Source organism: Erithacus rubecula (assembly GCF_903797595.1).
Source record: "Erithacus rubecula genome assembly, chromosome: 18".
NCBI lineage: Eukaryota > Metazoa > Chordata > Aves > Passeriformes > Muscicapidae > Erithacus > Erithacus rubecula.
Window position 1 is genome coordinate 7,494,944 of NC_136670.1, and position 17,624 is coordinate 7,512,567.

Genomic DNA, 17,624 nt, shown 5'->3' on the forward strand with positions numbered 1-17,624 from the left:
CCCAGCCGAGCCCCGGGCCAGCCCAGCCCTCCTGCCGGGCGGGGTGGGGCGGGGATCTCCTCTCCGGTTCCCAGCGGGTCTCCGGCTCCCCCGAGCCAGCCGGGGAAGTGCCGGTCCGTACCGCCATCTTTGCTGAGGGCAGCGGTCTTTGCATGGAGACTGGGCACGACGCTGCGGCCGCCATGTTATGTGAGGGCGGTGGGGCCGGGAGGCGCCCGGACCGATCCGAACCTCCCGGTTCCTCCGGTCCCTGCGGAGCGGCCCGGGGCTGCTCAGAGCGCGCTGTGGGTCTGCCCGGCTCTGGAGCCCCCGCTCCGAGGGGCGCTGCGGGCCTCAGCTTTGCCCCATCCTCGTCTGCCCCGTCCGGCCTGTGGAGCAGGAGGAACGGCCAGGAGAGGAAAGGTTGATAAATATTTTATTGGTTACCAAAAAAAAAAAAAAATAAAAAAAAAAAATCCCAAAGCAGAAGCGACGGCGTTTGCCTCTTGGTATCAAAAATATAATCACGGGCCCCAGTCTGGCTGCTGTAGGAGGTACACAGCTGTCTAAAAAAAAATATTGTTTACTCCTTTCCCCCAAATAACCTCATGAAATACTAAAAATAAACACTAACATAAAGTGAATGTGCAGGGAGCACCTGGCCCTTGCTGACAGTGCAAATGTCCCAGTAGTCAACAAATCCTGCCTGTGAGTTCAGCCATGGGAGAGAGGGCTCCTTTGGCCATGGCCTTGGGCTCCTGAGGTTCCTCCCAAGGCAAGCGGAGGAGATCCATGCAGGGATGGCCTGGAAAAGGGCTGTCTGTGTCCATCTGCCCCTGTGGCACGGCCTCACAAAACCTGCACTCTGCTCACTCTGCCGTGAAAACAGCGGGGAGGGGGGAGAGAGGAGGACGCGTGTCGGTGACACTCCACAAAGCCCCGGAGCCTGTGCTGCTGCTGAGCCCGCACTGCAGCGCCCTGCGGGAATCCCGGCATCACCCACACGCGGAGCACAGGCACCGCACGGCATTCTGCCAAGGTCAGCACACTAAAGCACCTACTTCTGCAGAACCATCTGATAAGATCTCAGAAAGATTTAAAAAATATTGATCTGGGTTTTTCCTTGCAGCAAAAGCAGGCCTGGTCCCATCCCTGTCCATCCTCCTGGGGTCTGGGCATCCACTGTCCAGCCAGCACTTCCTGGAGCCACTGCCTCATGGACACTGGGGCTCCTGGGGAAGGCACAAGGTATGGCCACATCTCTTCTCCCTCCATCATGCACTTCCTCCAGCCCAGCCACTCCAGGAAGCCTGTGGTTCCTGGGCCAGGCTGGCAGGGGAAGCAGGGCACAGGTGAGACAGGGAAGAGCTGGCAGTGTCTGCCCCAAGCAGCCCATGCTACGGCTGCTGCTGGTACTGGCTCTCTGTCGCAGTAAAGAAATCTTCCAAAACACTTTGTATGTACTCAAAAGTGGGGCGATCCTCGGGTCTGATCTTCCAGCACCTCATCATGATGTCGTAGAGCTCCTCGGGGCAGTTAGCCATGCGGGGCATCCGGTATCCATGCTCCAGTGCCCTGATCACCTCCACACTTGACATCCCTGGGAAAACAGGGTGGGACAGGTCAACATCACCTGGTTTATCACTGGTTTCTTTAAAAGTCATTAAATCCCCAATACTTCCCTCCTTTTGGGCAATGTGTCCAGGAAGGAAAAAGTGGTTAGAGGGGCTGGGAAGGAGGAACTGCTGTCCCTAGTCAGGGAAATGTGGGCAAAGGAGCTGCTGGGTTACTGCAGGATGGATGTTGTGCCCCTGGTCAGGTGGGGTTTATAATCACTTTGTATAAATTAAAATTTACATGTTGTAAGTCTGTGAGGAACCATTGCTTCCAATGAAAACAGGTCAGTGTGAGGGCAGAGCTTCTCCTCAGAACAGCCCTTTGTGCCACCCCAGATCCTTCATGATCCATTTGTGGTAGCATTTACAGAGTGATCTCCCATTGAAAAAAGGTACAAAAAATTATTAGAATAATATATGGGATGGTCCTAATGATAAAGATTTACTGGGTTTTCCCATGGAGCTGGAGAAGCTCAGGTCACATGCATGGGGCCAGAAGGTGGAATGTGTCTTTTGGAATCAGATTAGAGGAGGTATTTCACCTCCTTACCTGGGTAGGGGATGCGTCCATAGGTAATGATCTCAGTCAGGAGGATCCCAAAGGACCAGACATCAGATTTTATAGTGAAAGATCCATAGTTGATGGCTTCTGGTGCAGTCCATTTAATAGGAAACTTGGCACCTGGACAAAGAGATCCAATGGGAAACATAAGCTCAACCCCAACTGCTGAGAAATGGGTGATGAAATATGGGGAACAAGAAACAAACGGAAGAGGAACAAGTGAAGTCATGCAAATGAGAGGAGCTTCCCTCTGCCCGTGTCCCCAGCACATCCCTCCTGGGGTTGGGACCACCATGGTGGCAAGTGGCTCTAAGGGACCCCCCCAGCACCTTCCCGGGCCGTGTACTCGGTGTCCTCGATGACCCTGGCCAGCCCAAAGTCTGCAATCTTGCACACCAGCACTGCTGACACCAGGATGTTGGCAGCTCTCAGGTCTCTGTGGATGTAGTTCCTCTTCTCAATAAAAGCCATTCCTTCTGCAATCTGCCACAGGGGAACAAGGCAAATGCAAACAGGCTGCTTGAAATAACACACACCCCCCTCAGCATCAAAGTAATCAACTGCTTCTGGCCAGCACTCAGAAAAGTATGAAAGGAGGCTGAGCCACAGCAGGAGATGGATATCCCATCCCTGGAAGTGTTCAGGGGCAGGCTGGACAGAGCTTGGAGCAATCTGGTTTAGTGAAAAGTGTCCCTGCCCATGGCAAGAGATTGGAATGAGACGAGCTCTAAGGTTCCTTCCAACCTAAACCATTCTGTGACTTTCCTGCATGGAAACTGCTCTTTGAGTAGGGAATCCCTTGCAGAAGAGGTTGGGGTTTGGGTGACCAGGCCAACATGACACCTTTAAGCTGCTGTGTGAGAAAAGCTGTGAGAACTGACAGCTGAGGAGCTCATGTGATCACCAGAGAGTGTCTGTGAGTGTTTGCAGGGCAAGGTATAACTGTTTCATCCACAGCAATAAGGATGCAGGAAGATGTGAGCCCAGTCTCCAAATACACCCACAATGGCTCACTGTAATTGCTGCAGCAAAGGTCAGCATTCCAAAGCTTCCTTATCTGGGGCAGAAAAGCATAGGGGAAGATGCCTGAGTTCTTCCAGACTAGTTTCTGAAGAATCACCTCTGCCTGCAGACAGGATGGCTGTGATGGCCCCTGACAATCCCTCCTCACCACTCTCTTCTGAAGTCTCTGCACTCAGTGCTGTGTGTGCAGATCAGGCAGAGTGACCAGGTGCATGCACAACCAAACCCCAAAGCTGTACTGATACCGTGCCTGGATGTGGCCAGAATCCAGAATGTGAAGGGTTTGGAGCAGCCAGAGGGGAGAGCCTCCCAACCTTATCACACCCACACAAGCAGGCCCGGGTGAGGTGCAGCTCTCACAGAGCTCTCCCCACTAAATACAGAAGTAATCAGGCAGCGCAAGAGCGGAAAGATCATTTCCATGACCACAGCTGCATTTCTGTCCACAGTGAGTCAGCCCCAGCACAAGGGCCAGGCTTCTGCCTGCCCATGACAGCCCTTCAGCCTTTGCTCCCCAGAGCTTCTCTGAGCAGCCCCTCAGAGCCATGGGCTGAGCTGGGGTTGGCACAGGCCAGCTTGCTGGGAACAGATGGTGTGCAGGAGCACACAGCTGATCCACAGACCCCAGCACAGCCAGCTCCAGCAGCCAGTGACCTGCTCTAAGCCCACAGGATCTGGTCTCCCATCCTGGCTTTCCTATTGCTCAGGTGCCTCTATGAAATATTTGAGCTCAGCACAAAGGGTCTCTGGGTGCAGTCCTCACTCAGGAACACTGGAGAAGCAGCAGGGACTCAGTGGTTGCACATGAAGTAAAGGGTTTAACAGCTCATTCCACTGTACTCAAAATCAGGTCCTGAAAATATCCCTGAAATAATTATAGCTTAGTTCTCCTGCCTCTCCAGCTGCCTTCCCCTGCCCATGACAGCCCTCTGGTGACTTTATTGAACCACAGCCCTTCCCTAGGCATTTTCCTGGGGCAACACAGCCTGCTATGCTCCTGCCAGGAGACTGGGAACTGTGCCTGGCTCAGTCTCTCAGGCATTGGGAGCGCACAGGAGCATGCTGCAGGATTCCTGTTAAACCCACAGCTGTCCTGAAGCACTGCTGGAGATGGGGTGGGTGTGTGGGCATGCTGGGTTTGTGAGGCTTTGGTCAAGTTTGCACGTAAGGTTTGCAGGTAACTGTCACAGCAGCAGCAAATTAGAAATTATAGTTACCAGTATCAATAGTTATCAATTGTAGAAATTGATAACATTGGCCTGGGGCTTGATTGGCCACACCAACCATTACTGGCACATCCCAGAAGCAAATGTGAGCTGTGGAAATAAGCCCCATCTTCATCCCCACCTTCTCCACAAAGCACAGTGGGTCCCATGGGCTGCAAGGGTACAGGAACCAAGGCAGACACAGAACTCAAAAGCCAATCCTCTCCAGGATCAGTGCAGCTCTGCTGTGCACTGCTCAGGTGCAGGTGGGCAGGCTGAGTGCTGCAGATATCAGTGTGGTGAGGTCCGCCCCCACCAGAAGCTGCCACTTCTCCTTTCTCACACCCCTGCTCCTGCAAGGTCAGCAGGATGGGGATGGTGAGCAGGCAGTGGCTGCCTGCAGGAAAACCTCACTGCACCCCCAGCACTGTTCAGACCAGGCTTCTGGCTGGCCCTGCACAAGCCCCAGATAGATTCCCAGGGTTCTCACTCACCCTTTTTCAGGAGGAAAAGGGGCACTCAGAGCTAGGGAAGGTCTGCTCCTTCCTCACCTGAGCAGAGAAGTCGATCAGCTTTGGGAGCGGCAGCTTGTTCCCTTCATCGGTCTTCAGGAAATCCAGCAAGCTCCCTGCAGACAGGGAATGGTGCCAGGGCTGATGGTTTAGCTGGAACCTGCAGCCACCCTTAGGGTGACAGAAAGTCCCAAAGAGCCAAGCAGGACAAGAGGACTCTGGAAACACACTTGATCTCCCATCCCACTCCCACGGATTGGGCCGAGGGGGGAGCACCTCTGCAGGCTCCCTACTGCCTTGCAGAGTGCTTGCACTCATCTGCCCCTTCTTAGGCATCCCTCCTCTCCCAGTGGATGTCACCACATCCCCTCTCCCAGCACCGTGCCCCAGAGCACTGACATGCTGTGGCAGGAGCCAGAACTGCTCCCAGAGTCCTGGGAGGTGGTGCAGAGCCCACAGTCAAGCCTGGGGATGCGGAAGGGATTGATCCTGCACTATCCCAGGGAACCCGAGTGCTGTCCCTTGGTCTGGCCCACAGGCATCACTCAGGGATGCAGATTGCACCTTTCTCCATGAATTCAGTGATGATGAAGATGGGCTCCTCCTTGGTGACCACTGCATGCAGCTTCACCAGCTTGTCGTGCTGCAGTGTTTTCATCAGGTTTGCCTCCTCCAGGAAGGCTTCCACGGACATGCTGCCCGGCTTCATGGTCTTCACTGCCACCTTGGTGTGCTTGTTGTAGGTAGCTGGGGGTGGCACAACACATCATTCCCACACTGCCCTGGGAGAACTGGACTTTGGAGCCAAAGTCCTAGTCCTGCAGACAGCTGCTGTGGGAAGGTTGGAGACAACACACAGCCCAGGGCTGTCCCCACATGCCCAGCCTCCACCAGCCCCTGCACTAAGGCAGGGTCACCTCCATGTCTCCCTGCTTTTCTCCCTCAGGTCACTCCCTCCCTGTCTTTTCCACCCCACCATCCCTTTACCTTCTCTTATATCCCTCACCCTTCCTCCTTCACCAGTACCTTCATCATCCTCCCAGCCTCCTCCCCCTCACTCTCACCCATCCACACTTCTCCGAACTGCCCGGCTCCCAGCTTCCTCTCCAGACTCAGTGATTCCCGAGGGATCTCCCAGGCATCCTTCTCCCAGGGCTTCTGTGGTTTGGGTACATGGCAGGGATGGGTGAGCTTCTGGCACAGCCCGTCGCTCTGACCTGAGGGGAGTGTCCAGGGCCATTAGCCAGCCTGTCTCACTGGCCACACTGTGCTTCAAGGGGAAGTCCTGGCCACCATGGTGTTCAGGGACACCAGCATCACAGCTGTGACAGCCAGCACGCCAGCCATGGCAGTAGGGGAAGGTCTGGAAGGCACTGCTTGTTGCAGTCAGAGCCACAGCAGAAGCTCAGGGGTGATGGGCAGGAGCCCCTCAGGCTCTGCACACCCCCAGCTGCGCATCTGTTTGGCGCCGGGACAAAGCCCCATTTGGGAAGGGGGGCTGGGCACCCCAGGGCTCACCCTTGTAGTGCTGGACCAGCTCCTGCAGCGTGTTAAAGTTGTTTCGTGGAGAGATGTAGAAGCCACCGCTGTCCAGAGTCCGGATCTTGTAATGCTTCACTGCCCCGCCCCGCAGCTCGTCCCCGTCCCGCACAGAGAGCGAGTAAGAGCCTGGGCAGGGAGGGATGAGCTGGCACCTCCCACGGAGCGCATTCCTGCTGCTCCTGGCCATCCCGATGCTCTTGGCATGCCCAGAGCCGTCGCCCAGCAGAGCCAGCAGCACCCACCCACTGTGCTGCCACCACCCCTTCTTCCCCAGGCCAGCTACACCTGCAGCCCAAACACCCAAAGCAGCCTCAAAGGGACACATCCCCCTATCCCTGCCGTGGGGTTCAGACATGTGGCAGCAACACAGGCTATCGCAGGGGCACTTCCAGTGAGAGCATGGCCCCCCAGTCCTCCCTGCAGCACAGCAGATCCCCAGGGCTGGGGAGGGAACTCCTCTTCCAGGCAAAACTGGATGAGGGAAGCCCCTTGTACAGCTGTCCCCACCACTGTGCTATGGACACCCCTCCACACCTTTGGTTGTCTCACTGTCCCTTATCATGAAGGACCCAATCATGTTCCCAGGGCCAAGGAGCTGCCGCTCCGCATCCTTCCGGCTGATGTCCTTGAAAAACCACCTGCAGCAGAACCAAATTAACCAAGGAGTGCTGGTGTGGGGCAGGGCTGGGGGCAGGACATGAGGCAGGAGCGAGGACAGCAGCAGCAGGGAAGTGTGGGACAGCATGGAGCCAGGATCTGACACCCAATGATGGACTCACTCCTCTGTCTCCAGAGAATTGACTTGGGCAACGTAATTGCTGGGGATGAAGCCTTCAGATCCTGTCACCAGCGACCGTGCTTGCCACCATTCCCCTGACCTGTGACAGAAGTGGCATTGGGTTGGCTCCTGGCACCTGGACCTGGGCATCAGCAGCTCCTCCAGGGCAAATTCCAGGAAAAAAAACCCAACAGGGCCACATAAGCCATCAGGAGGCCCTGGACAGGGGTCTGCCAGAAGCACTTACTTCTCCAGGACCTTCATCCTCTCTCCTTTCTGGAAGCTGAGGTCCCCAGCGTTCATTGCCTCATAGTCATAGAGCGCCAGCACCACGCTGTCCCCCACGCCTGCAGCAGGGAGCTCCCTGGGCATCCCTACCCATGCTGGGATGGGCTGCCCGGCCACTCCTGCCATGAACAATGGCCAGGACCCCCACACCAGCACCTCCCAGCACCTCCCAGCACCTCCCTCTTCATTGGGTCACATCTGGCCCTTCAGGGGAGCCCAGAGCTCCCATCCCATCAGGACTGGCAGTGCTCACCCCTAGGTCAGAGAGGATCTGGCCATGCTGCCCCACACACTCCATCCCCCTGCACCCACTTGCAGCCCCCTTGTACCTACCATCCTCAGGCAGGGGCACAGCCATGCTGGGGACATGATTGTTCTGGAAAAGGCAACAAAATCACAGAGTGACATCACAGAGATGGCAGAGACCCATGGGTGGCGGAGACCCATTTCCCACAGGGAGTCTTGGCTCCAACAGCAATGGCAGGAGGGCGCCCGAGGGGCAGGACCAGCACCGTCTGACACAACAAACTACCCAGCAGCAGCATCCCCTCCCAACACCTTCCATTTTCTCTCCTTTCTCTGTAATTCCTGGATTCCCATCAGATCCGCTCTGTACTTTGTCTCAGTTTGGCCTGAGCTCCCATCCCATAGCCAAGTCCCTGCACCAGTGCATGGGCACTGCCATTGCCCTCAGCTGGCTCCACTCTCAGTGCTGATAGCACTGCTGAGGAGAGGGGCTGAGCCCCCCATGTCAGCTCAGCCCTGAAATCCCTCATTACTCACCCTCTTGTTGATGGCTGTGGGATCCCTCACATAGTGGCCCTGCAGAATGGTGGGGCCAGGATCAGGGTCAGGATCAGTTTTTATCACCTTCTCTTGGACACCAGCTTCCTTTGACCTCACACAACCCATGCTGCAGCCAAGGAAGGGGAAGTGAGGCCATTGCGACAGAGGTGAAAGCCCCGCTCCAGCCCCATCAGCTGTTCCCTTCAGCTCCCACCCAGCACTGGGCCCCAGTGCCCACCCAGGTGCTCTGCCTGACAGAGAAAGCTTTGCTCTTCCCACAGCTTCAGGATACTGGGATGTCCAGTGACATGCCAGCAGAAAAGGGATCTCCCAGAGATGTCAGAGGAGACAAAATATGGGGAGACAACAGCAGCAGCCATGGAGCAGCTGCCCAGCCCTCCTGGGGTGCAGGACAGGGTGCAGGCACTGGGCACCACGGCAGCAGAGAGTCACACTTGGCATCTTCTGCAAAGAGGGGCCCTGATCATGGTGAGCTTTGTTGCAAATTGGGGGTCCCCACAAAGCACCCCTGGTGCCCTTACCTCCCCCCCCTCCATCAGCACAAGTCACCACACTGTGCTCCCCTGCTCTCTGCAGGCTGAGAGCTGCCCCAAACAGCCAGTCCAGGGCAAATACTCAACTTTGTCCAGCACCATAAGAAACCTAGTGGGAAAAAAGCTGCAAGAAGCAGCAAGAGTGGTAAACCCCTTGCAAATGTACTTCCCTCGGCCAGGGAGACCTGGGTGCAGAGAAAGGAGAAGGTGCCGGTGGTGACCATGAAGGAGGAAGCTCAGGGCTGAACCCTCGATATGCACAGCACAGCCCTTGAGGGACATCTCTGCCACCTCCACAACACCCCACGGTCACTCCTTGTCTTTCCCTGCTTGCCAAAGCCTGGGTCAGCCTTGCTTCCAAGGGCAGAGCAGGAGCAGTGGTGGCAGCCACGACAGCTCATCACCCTCACTGGGGACACCCTGGGCACAGGCTGGGGACTGTGCCAGAGCCACCCTGGCAAACTCACGTAGCGCCCAGCTTAAACTCAGACGTGGCTCACACCATCACCATTGCAGGGATTTGCTGTTCCCTTCCCACACCGGCTCAGCGCATCCAGCCCTAAAAAGCACAAACACCCCGGGCGGTCCAAGGGTCATTCCCACTGGCTCCTGCGGCATAGCTGGGATTCCTGATGTGTCCCACCCCGAGAGCCAGGTCCGAGGGCTCATGAGGTGTCCCCAGTCATGAGGACCAGTTCGGATGGGGGTGCCCTTCGTTCCCGGAGCAAGTCTGCCCGCAGCCCCCTGCACTTTCTGCCCCGTGCCTCCGGTCCCCGGCAGCCCCGGCAAAGCCACTGGCAGGGACCCCCTCGTCGGGGCTGCACTGTGCCCAATCTCGGCTGCGCCGGGACCCGGGAGACTCCCGGCCATCGCCTCATCTCGGTGCCCCAGGTTCGCCGCTCCGAGCGCGGGGTCGGACCCACCGCGCTGCCCGGGACTGGCTGCGGGGCTCCCCGCCCGCCCTCGGGGCTCCGCGCGGTTCCGATCCCGCAGCTCTCACCTTCGCTGCCGTCCTGGGGCACGTCCCCAGTCCCCGTCGTGGAGCCCGGGCTGCCGCTGCCTCTCCTCTCTGCCCGGCTGCTCTCCCGCCGCCTGCCCGGTACAGCCACGCCTCTCCCGGTACGGCCACGCCCCTCCCGGTACAGCCACGCCCCTCCCGGTACGGCCACGCCCTCGACTCCTGTGCCAGACCACCATCCTACTCGCAAGGATATCCCAGCCCTGCGTGACCCCACTGCCCTTAGGGATTCCCCGACGGGTGCCAGAGCCCGTCTGTCCATCTGCTGCCCCCGGGACACCGGACGGGTTTGGATCCCGCACCCCAGAGCAGCCCCCAGGAGATTTCACGTCTGATGCAGGGCCATAGAGGGCAGAGAGCACAGGACACGGCGTCAGCCTGGGTCTCTGTCCCCAGGAAGGAGAAAAGAAAGCCTTGAGCATCAGCGGTGGGGTGCAGGACATGAGGAGGTCCAGGACACACTGAGTGCATGGGACTGGTCCTTTGTGAAACACAGCCCAGAGAGATCCGAGTATCCCTGGGCTTTGTGGTGTCCCTGCTGGCCCTGTATTTCTGTGCCAAAGCTCCTCTTGGTGCCTACCCAGCCCCGCAGTTCCAGCCTTTCTTCTGGACTGCCCTGACAGTCCCTGAATTCGGGATGGAGGCAGCAAGGGAACCCACGGCCGACCTGACCACGGGCTGCTTGATTTCAGAGGAAGCAGCCAGGGTGCAGGAGTGTCTCACCTCATGAGGGTTTGCATATGTAAATTTTTTTGTAGAAAAAATAAGTTGCTCTGCTAGCCCCAGCGTCTGCTGCTCACACACCACCCTAGAGCTGCAGCGCCGTCCCGTAGTCCCCACCAAGGGACATTGAGCCAGGGAATATTGGCTCGGGGCCATCAGTCAAGGGCCAGCAGCCGTGGGATATTGCAGTACAGTAGCCAGGGGGAATCGGCTCAGGGACGGTGGCCAGGGAACATCAGCTGAGGTCCATCGGGCGGCGGGGAGCATAGCCCTGTCCCTCGGCGACGGGGGGGCTGCAGGGCGGGAATGCAGGAAGCCGGGTCCCGGGGCAGGAACTTCCTTTTGTGAAACACCCGCAGCCCGCGGCCGGACGAGTGTCGCACAGGCAGCAGCGGGCCAGCCGGCGGCTACCAGCCCTTTTCTCTCCCAGCACACTCTTGCTGACCCCCTCCATTGCTCTGAGAATCCCCTGGAGCCAGCCAGGAACAGCCGACAGCACCCTGATAGTGATGGTGACCTCCATGTGACACTGGAGTGGGCAGGTGCCCACCCCAGCCCAGCAGCCCCTGCCCCAGCTCATCCCCACACCACAGCAACCTCTGCACTCTGACACGGCCTTTCCCCAGCGAAGAACTTGCTCTGTTCCCAGCCCCAGCATTTAATTGAAATCTGCAGAAATTACAGCATGTGTCTCCACCACAGGTATAGCTGCCTTGTGATTCTCACAGCCTCGACAAGCTTTGACAGGGCAGTGCAGAGGTCTGTCCCCTCCCTTGGTGACAAATTCACCCTCCCTGGTTCTGGGGCAGAGCTGGGCACCTACTGAGTCTTGTCTTGGAGGTGCAGCAAGCAGGGAAGGGACAGCTGGGTTTTGACACTGGGTCACAGGTAGTTGTCCTCCTCCTCCTCCTCCTCTTCCTCATCCCGTGCCAGCGCCTCGATGTCGTGGGTGATGTCTGTGATCATGCGGTTGAAGGACTCGGACTCGGAGCGCAGGGACCAGCTGTCGTAGCTGCGCACGGCCGAGGCCGACGTGTTGCTCATGCTGCGCTTGATGCGGCCGAAGCTGTCAGTGAGGATCCCGCCCTCCCGGATCCCGATGCTCTCCAGGAAGGTCTCAAAGTACCCGATGTCTTGGTCAGGGATGAAGGGCCTCATTCCTGTCATAGGCACCGTAAGCCTGGGGAGCAGCACTGGGGTGCAATGCCAGCCCTACTGGCTGCTGGCAGGAGGTTTGTCCCACCTGCCCCCAATAAGCAATGGGGTCCTGACATCCCCTGATGCACACCCAGCAGCAGCACCATGTCACCAGGGTGCCACAGGGTGGCTGCAGACACTCACCCAGGAGGAGGAACTTCCTGCGGTCCCCGTAGAGGCGCAGGAGCTCAGTGCAGTATTCCTGCACCGGCGTGCCCAGCCGGTACTCGCGGAGCAGGACAGCAAACTGCTGGATCTCCTGTGGTGACAACTTGTTGCGCAGCTGTGGTGACACAGGGACAGGTTGGGCTTTGGGACACCAGCATCACACAGCCCTCAGCCCTCCACCCTGTGTACCACTGCTGCTCTATGGCACAGGGAGCCCACACCTGCCTGCAGCCCCCACCCCAGCTGCTGGCACTGCTGGCCTGCTGCTTGTCCTTGTGCCCATCCCTGTGCCCTCACCGTCACCATGTAGTCCTGCAGCTGCTCCAGCCCTGCGCCGCTGTGGTCACTGCCACTGCAAGCAGTGGCCAGGCTGTGGTGGGAGCGGTGGAAGGAGGGCGAGGAGGTGCCACTGTAATAAGCTTCAAAGGTCTCGTGGGAGCCATTGCTGTGGGAGGACATGGGTCAGCAAGTCCCTGTACCCCTCGTGTGCCCCCCACTCACTGTACAACACCCACCAGCAGTAGGATGCATCACTGCAGTCGAGACTGGCACTTAAGGGCAGGGGCACCCACCCAGGGGCAGGGGGATCCTACACCGGTCCAGTGGGACCCACCCTCATCCAAGGGCACCCTGGGGGAGCCAGACTCACAAGGAGCTGCAGCAGCTGTAGTCAGCATCGTAGCCGTATGTCCCATCTGTGCGGCAGCTCTCACCTGGGGAAGGAGACCTGAGACCTCAGACAAACTCCCCACGGTGTGTCCGTGTACCCCCCACCTGTCAGCCTCATGACACCCCAACTCGATGTTCCCACTCCTGCCCGCAGCCACTCACTCCTGCTGGAGAGCCAGGGCCGTGTGGGCGTGGAGGTGTAGTGGTACCCGGCACGGTCCACGCACTCGATGCTCTGGTCGCCGTAGATGATCTGGAACACCTGGCAGATGAGCGCACAGGACTCCTCACCAGCATCCTGCAGGGGGAAGGGAGGAGGGCAATGAGCGCCCGTGGGCGGGCGAGCGGCCGGTGGGTGGCACACGCCGGCACCGCTCACCCTGTTGGGCACGGCGAGGATAATGAGGTTGGAGTAAGCGTCAGGGCAGGGCTCCTGGGGGTCCAGGGGGTTGCTGCCGGCGTGCCGCCGCTCCCAGCTGCCGAAGCCGGTGCCGCGCTCCCAGCTGCCGCCGGCGGTGCCGGCCCGCCGCCGCTCCCAGCTGCCGCCGCACGGCTGCCGCCGCTCCCAGCTGCCCGAGGGCCGCCCGCGCTGCCGCCGCTCCCAGCTGCCGCCCCGCCGCCGCTCCAGGCTGCCGCCCTGCCGGCCCTCCTGCCCGCCCCTCGCCGCCCGCCAGTCCAAGCTGCAGATCGTGTGCCGCCGCTCCATCGGGCCCCCGAGCCGGCCCTCCGGCCACGAGCCCCCCGCACGCTTCTCTGCGGGAAACGCCTCCGGCAACCCGGCCGGGGCCGCCTCGGGGTGCGCCCCGGCGGGGACCGGGTCCACTCCCAGGCCTGAAGGGTAGGGAACAGACAGGGCGTCAGGGTGGGGGCTGCGCTGCCCACCCTGCCTGCACCCCAGCCCCTGCCCTGGCCTCCCCGTCCCACCAGCCCAGTGGGATGGGGATGTGGGGTGGGCGTGTGGGAGCCCCAGTGGGTTGAGAACACTACTCCGGGACTCTGTAGTGAGAGAGGATGGTCACACCAAGACAGGGACAACGCGGCATTTTGGCGCCCTGATAGACTGACACTCATCACCCGCCGCGCTCCAGCCCCTCGTGCCCAAGGAACGCCGGCCTCTCGGGGCCGGCTGTGCCTCGGATGGTGGCCCCCGGCTGGACCCCCGTACCGGTTTTGAGGATGAGAAGGTGCAGGGCATCGTCCCGCAGGTAGGAGGCCGCTGCGATCTCGTGTGTGGGGATTCGCAGGATCAGCTCCTCGTTGTCGCGCCAGGTGAGCAGGAGGCAGCGCGCCGAGAGGCTGAGGATGCTGTCCTGCTCCGGCGTCGTCTGCAGCGGCAGCTCCTTCAGCTGCTGCATGGACAGAGTGCGGGGGGTGCGTGGGGCATCCGGCAGTGCGGAGAACCCAGTGCCCACCCTCTGAGGAGTGAGAACCCCTCTTACCCTGGCCGTGTCCAGCAGCTGCAGCACCTCATCCCGGCTGGAGGGGTTCAGGGAGGATGTCACCCATGTCAGATGACCTAAGAACTGGGGGGGTAAAAGCCCAAGGAAGCTTGGGGAGGCTGGGGCATTCACCCTCCCACCCACCCACGGCCCCAAGGTCAGGACACATCTCCCTGGGGTTCTGGGAGACCCTGCAGTTAGGGGGTCCTCCCTGCACCGCCAGCACACCCTCCTCCTCCCTGAGTGTTTGTCTGGGCAGGGAGGGGACCAGGACCCTTCTGGCCACACTGCGTGGCTCTCAGCACGGTGTGCTGGCCTCATATTCCCACCCCAAGCAAGCAGTGACCCCGAGCACTTTTGGGGATCGCTTTACCTTCACTTCCTTCTCCACGTAGTCGTGCAGCAGGATCTGGGGGTCGATCAGGTAGTCGGGGGGATAGAGGGGCACGGAGTGCAGCGGGCGGCGATAGACGCTGCTGCGGAGCGCTGCCCTCCGCGCAGCCTTCGGGAAAACCAGCCGCTTGATGGGCGACACGAAACCCTGGCAGGGGAACGGGCATGGGGGCGGGTCAGCACCGGGCACCCAACCCTGGCCCCCACACACGGGGTCCGTGGCACCCAGCGCCTGGAGGGGGGCGGGGGGGGGCAAAAACTGAGCACCTCTCTGCTGGCTCTTCGCACTATTTGGGTGGCTCCACTTCTCCCCACTGTGCTGTGGGAGGGGTGCAGAGCTACTCAAACCTGCTCACCTCACCCTCTCCCACCCTCCTGCCAGCCCCCTGGACAGCAGCCCCAGCCCCACGCACCTTCTTCCCCTTCTTGGCCTCGCTGTCCATGGCAGGACGTGATGCTGTGGCCGCCCCCACTGCCCCGCTCGGCGCCGTGGCGCTTTCCTGTGTCGGAAACTCCACCAGGATAGCTGGGATGTGAGTTCCTGCCTCTCCTGGGGGGTGCTGGGACTGGGCTGGGCTGGACTGGGCTGGCACTGAGACTGGGCTAGCACTGCGACTGGGAGAGGACTGGGACTGGGATAGGGGCTGAGCTGTTACTGAGGCAGAATCAGGGGCCGAAGCTGGCTGAGATGGGACTGGAGCAGGAATGTGGACTAGTGCTGGTGCTGGGACAAGGCATGGGACAGGTGCTGGGACTGGGCCTAGGGTTGACACTTAGGCTGAGACTGGGGCTGGGATTTGGGCAGACTGGGTTTGAAGTGGGCTGAGATGGGGCTGGAACAGGTGCTGGGACCAGAGCAGGTGCTGGAAGTGCCTACAGGACTGCTACAGAGCAGCCCCTGCCCCTCACTGCAGGGCTCTTTCCTGGGGCTGGAGCTGGTTCTGCTTCCCTAAGACCCCACATCAACCCTGTCCTCATAGGGCAGCCCTGGGGACTCCCAGCCCTCGCTGCCCACATCCTGTTCTGCGTACACAGTGCCCTGGCACTGGGAACAGCACTGGCAGGAGCCCACACAGCTGCATCCAGCCCCCCACAGCTGCCCATGGGATCCAAACCCACCGTGGGTCTGGGGGTTCCTGGGGGATCAGGGCCTCCGGCAGGGAGGAGGTTGGCCCGGCAGTGTCCATGTCCGGCAGCTTCCTCCCTGAGACGCTGCATCCTGCCCGTGCACCCCTTCCCTGCCGGCCAGAGCCACAGGCAGCGGCCAGGGCCACCAACGCCAGGCAGGCAGCGCTGCTACAGCCACCCTGCTCTGTTAATGATGTCCTCGAGCAGTCCGGGACAGAGAGGCATCGTCCTGCCCTGCTTTGGAGCCCCAGGTGTGAGCTGGAGATGCCGACAAGTACAGGACCCCACAGGCAGGGCTTATTGAAATGAATTTAATATCTCATGTTGCAGCAAAATTAAAAATATACAAAAAGTTTGTGGTATACAAAAAAGTCTCAGGACGGACCCTGGCCTCCCGCTTGCCCCCGCCTGCGCCCAGGGTCCCAGAGAAGAAGGTGGCACACAGAGTATTTACAGTACGTGACAGCAGCCGCCGGGTCCCAGCGCTGGGGGGTTCAGGGATGTGGCTGAGACCCCGCGGCAGCCCCTGCCAGAACGAACTTGTCTCACTCCCTGAGGCTGGAGCAGCCCTGCTGCCACCCCTAGTGACATCCCCAGGGACCAGGACGCCCCCATGCCCAGTAGGATCTTGAGCACCCCTGGAGCTGTGCCCATCCTGGCCCCTGGTGGTGCCCCCTTGTCATCCCAGTGGGCAGGTGCTGCCACCCCGGTGGGCAGGGGAGGACAGGCACTGGGTTCAGCTGTCTCTGTGGCACAGGCTGGGTGGGGAGGGGGTGGCCTGGGACAGCAGTGAGACTGAGGGCTCCCCCCAAACCCCACCCGTGGCCAGACTCCTCTGCCCAGAGCAGCCCAGGGCTGAGGGTACCGTGGCTTGAGTGCATAGAAAAGTGTCCCTCTGTCCCCACACAAACCCCGGGATGAAGGGCATGCCCAAACAGCGTGTCTGCCCTGGGGTGGACAGGGGCAGGGGCAGCCCAGAGGAGCCACCCCGTGCTGGCACACAGTCGTCATGTGGCCCATTGCCAAATCCTCTGTGAGCCAAACCCAGGGAGGAACTGCCACCACCCGGGCACCGTTCAGGGGCTGCGGTGACACTGCTTGATGCCTGCAGCAGTGAGCTCCCGGACCAGCCTGGCACTCTTGGCTGCTGCCCCTCACCTTCCCTGAGGAAAAGACACCCCACCCCAGAGCCACCCCACGCCGGAGCTGTCCCAGCACCACCAGCACACATCACCGGGGGCTGCCCCTGATGGCAGGAAAAGAGGGGTGCAGGTGGCAGGGGCCCAGCCCACTGCCCAGCCCCAGCCATGCTCTGCACCCTCCTTCTAAAGGGTTTCCAAGGCTTCCAGTTAGCACCAGTTAGCACCAGTGAACCCAGCGATGGCCAGCCCAGCCTGCTGTCATCCCGGCGACCAAGAAATGGGAAATAAAAGCAATGTGATGCCACCGCCACCACACACCCACCCCAGCTGTGTCACGGGGCTGGGCACCCACACTGGCCCTCAGGACCCCACATCCCAACCATTCCCAGGTGCAGCTCTCCCATCCCACTCTTCCCATCCTCTAGTGCCTCACATGGTGCCCCATGGCACAGAGGGGCTCTCAGTGCTGCCCACACTCCCCAGCCCGGGCAGGGCTTGGCACTGTGGCTCCGGGCAGCCAGAGGCCAGAACCCTGTGGAGCCATGGTGGGGGCACAGGGATGCAGGGAAGGCACAGGGGCCGTGGGTGTGGGGGACAAGGGGCTGGGGCAGCACAAGGCTGGGGGGTCCAGCAGCTCCCCTGCCCTGCATACCCCTGCCAACCCCTGCACACACACACACACACACACACACACACACACACACACATACACACACAGACATGCACACAACCCCCCCGGGACAGACCCAGCCTGGGGGCACAGGGTACATTCAGCACAGCCCCTCGGGGGGCGCCGGCGGATCTGGGCAGGACCAGAGACACATTCAAACCCGGAGCCCAAGCAGCCCCGCTCCCCTGGGGAGGCAGGAGCAGACAGGGGCAGGCGGGGCAGGAACTGGGGA

At 60.3% G+C, this 17,624-nt stretch overlaps 2 protein-coding genes across 2 annotated transcripts; both read right to left on the reverse strand.

The window, feature by feature from the left end:
* Positions 1–400: 400 nt before the first annotated feature.
* Positions 401–9,933, reverse strand: HCK (HCK proto-oncogene, Src family tyrosine kinase). Its single transcript, XM_079321677.1, has 13 exons — positions 9,846–9,933; positions 8,289–8,418; positions 7,839–7,881; positions 7,465–7,564; positions 7,219–7,317; positions 6,974–7,077; positions 6,416–6,565; positions 5,962–6,114; positions 5,462–5,644; positions 4,937–5,013; positions 2,487–2,640; positions 2,146–2,277; positions 401–1,579 (listed from the first exon to the last, which is right to left on the reverse strand). Exons 2-13 carry the CDS (start codon positions 8,415–8,417, stop codon positions 1,377–1,379), a joined length of 1,527 nt encoding a protein of 508 aa, XP_079177803.1. The 5' UTR covers position 8,418; positions 9,846–9,933; the 3' UTR covers positions 401–1,376.
* Positions 9,934–11,209: 1,276 nt separating this feature from the next.
* CCM2L (CCM2 like scaffold protein) lies at positions 11,210–15,025 on the reverse strand. The gene is made up of 10 exons (XM_079321375.1): positions 14,866–15,025; positions 14,433–14,600; positions 14,060–14,143; positions 13,786–13,969; positions 13,000–13,451; positions 12,783–12,918; positions 12,601–12,664; positions 12,249–12,396; positions 11,928–12,066; positions 11,210–11,746 (listed from the first exon to the last, which is right to left on the reverse strand). Exons 1-10 carry the CDS (start codon positions 14,893–14,895, stop codon positions 11,469–11,471), a joined length of 1,683 nt encoding a protein of 560 aa, XP_079177501.1. The 5' UTR covers positions 14,896–15,025; the 3' UTR covers positions 11,210–11,468.
* Between the last annotated feature and the right edge of the window lie 2,599 nt (positions 15,026–17,624).

Coding starts and splice junctions, on each gene's coding strand:
- HCK (XM_079321677.1), bottom strand. CDS start 8,417: ATGGGTTGTGTGAGGTCAAAGGAAGCTGGTGTCCAAGAGAAGGTGATA. Junction 7,882..8,288: donor CCACAGCCATCAACAAGAGG/GTGAGTAATGAG, acceptor TGCCTTTTCCAG/AACAATCATGTCCCCAGCAT. Junction 6,115..6,415: donor GCTGGTCCAGCACTACAAGG/GTGAGCCCTGGG, acceptor CACTCCCCTCAG/GTCAGAGCGACGGGCTGTGC.
- CCM2L (XM_079321375.1), bottom strand. CDS start 14,895: ATGGACAGCGAGGCCAAGAAGGGGAAGAAG. Junction 13,452..13,785: donor CCTTCTCATCCTCAAAACCG/GTACGGGGGTCC, acceptor CCTACCCTTCAG/GCCTGGGAGTGGACCCGGTC. Junction 12,067..12,248: donor TGCAGGACTACATGGTGACG/GTGAGGGCACAG, acceptor GTGTCACCACAG/CTGCGCAACAAGTTGTCACC.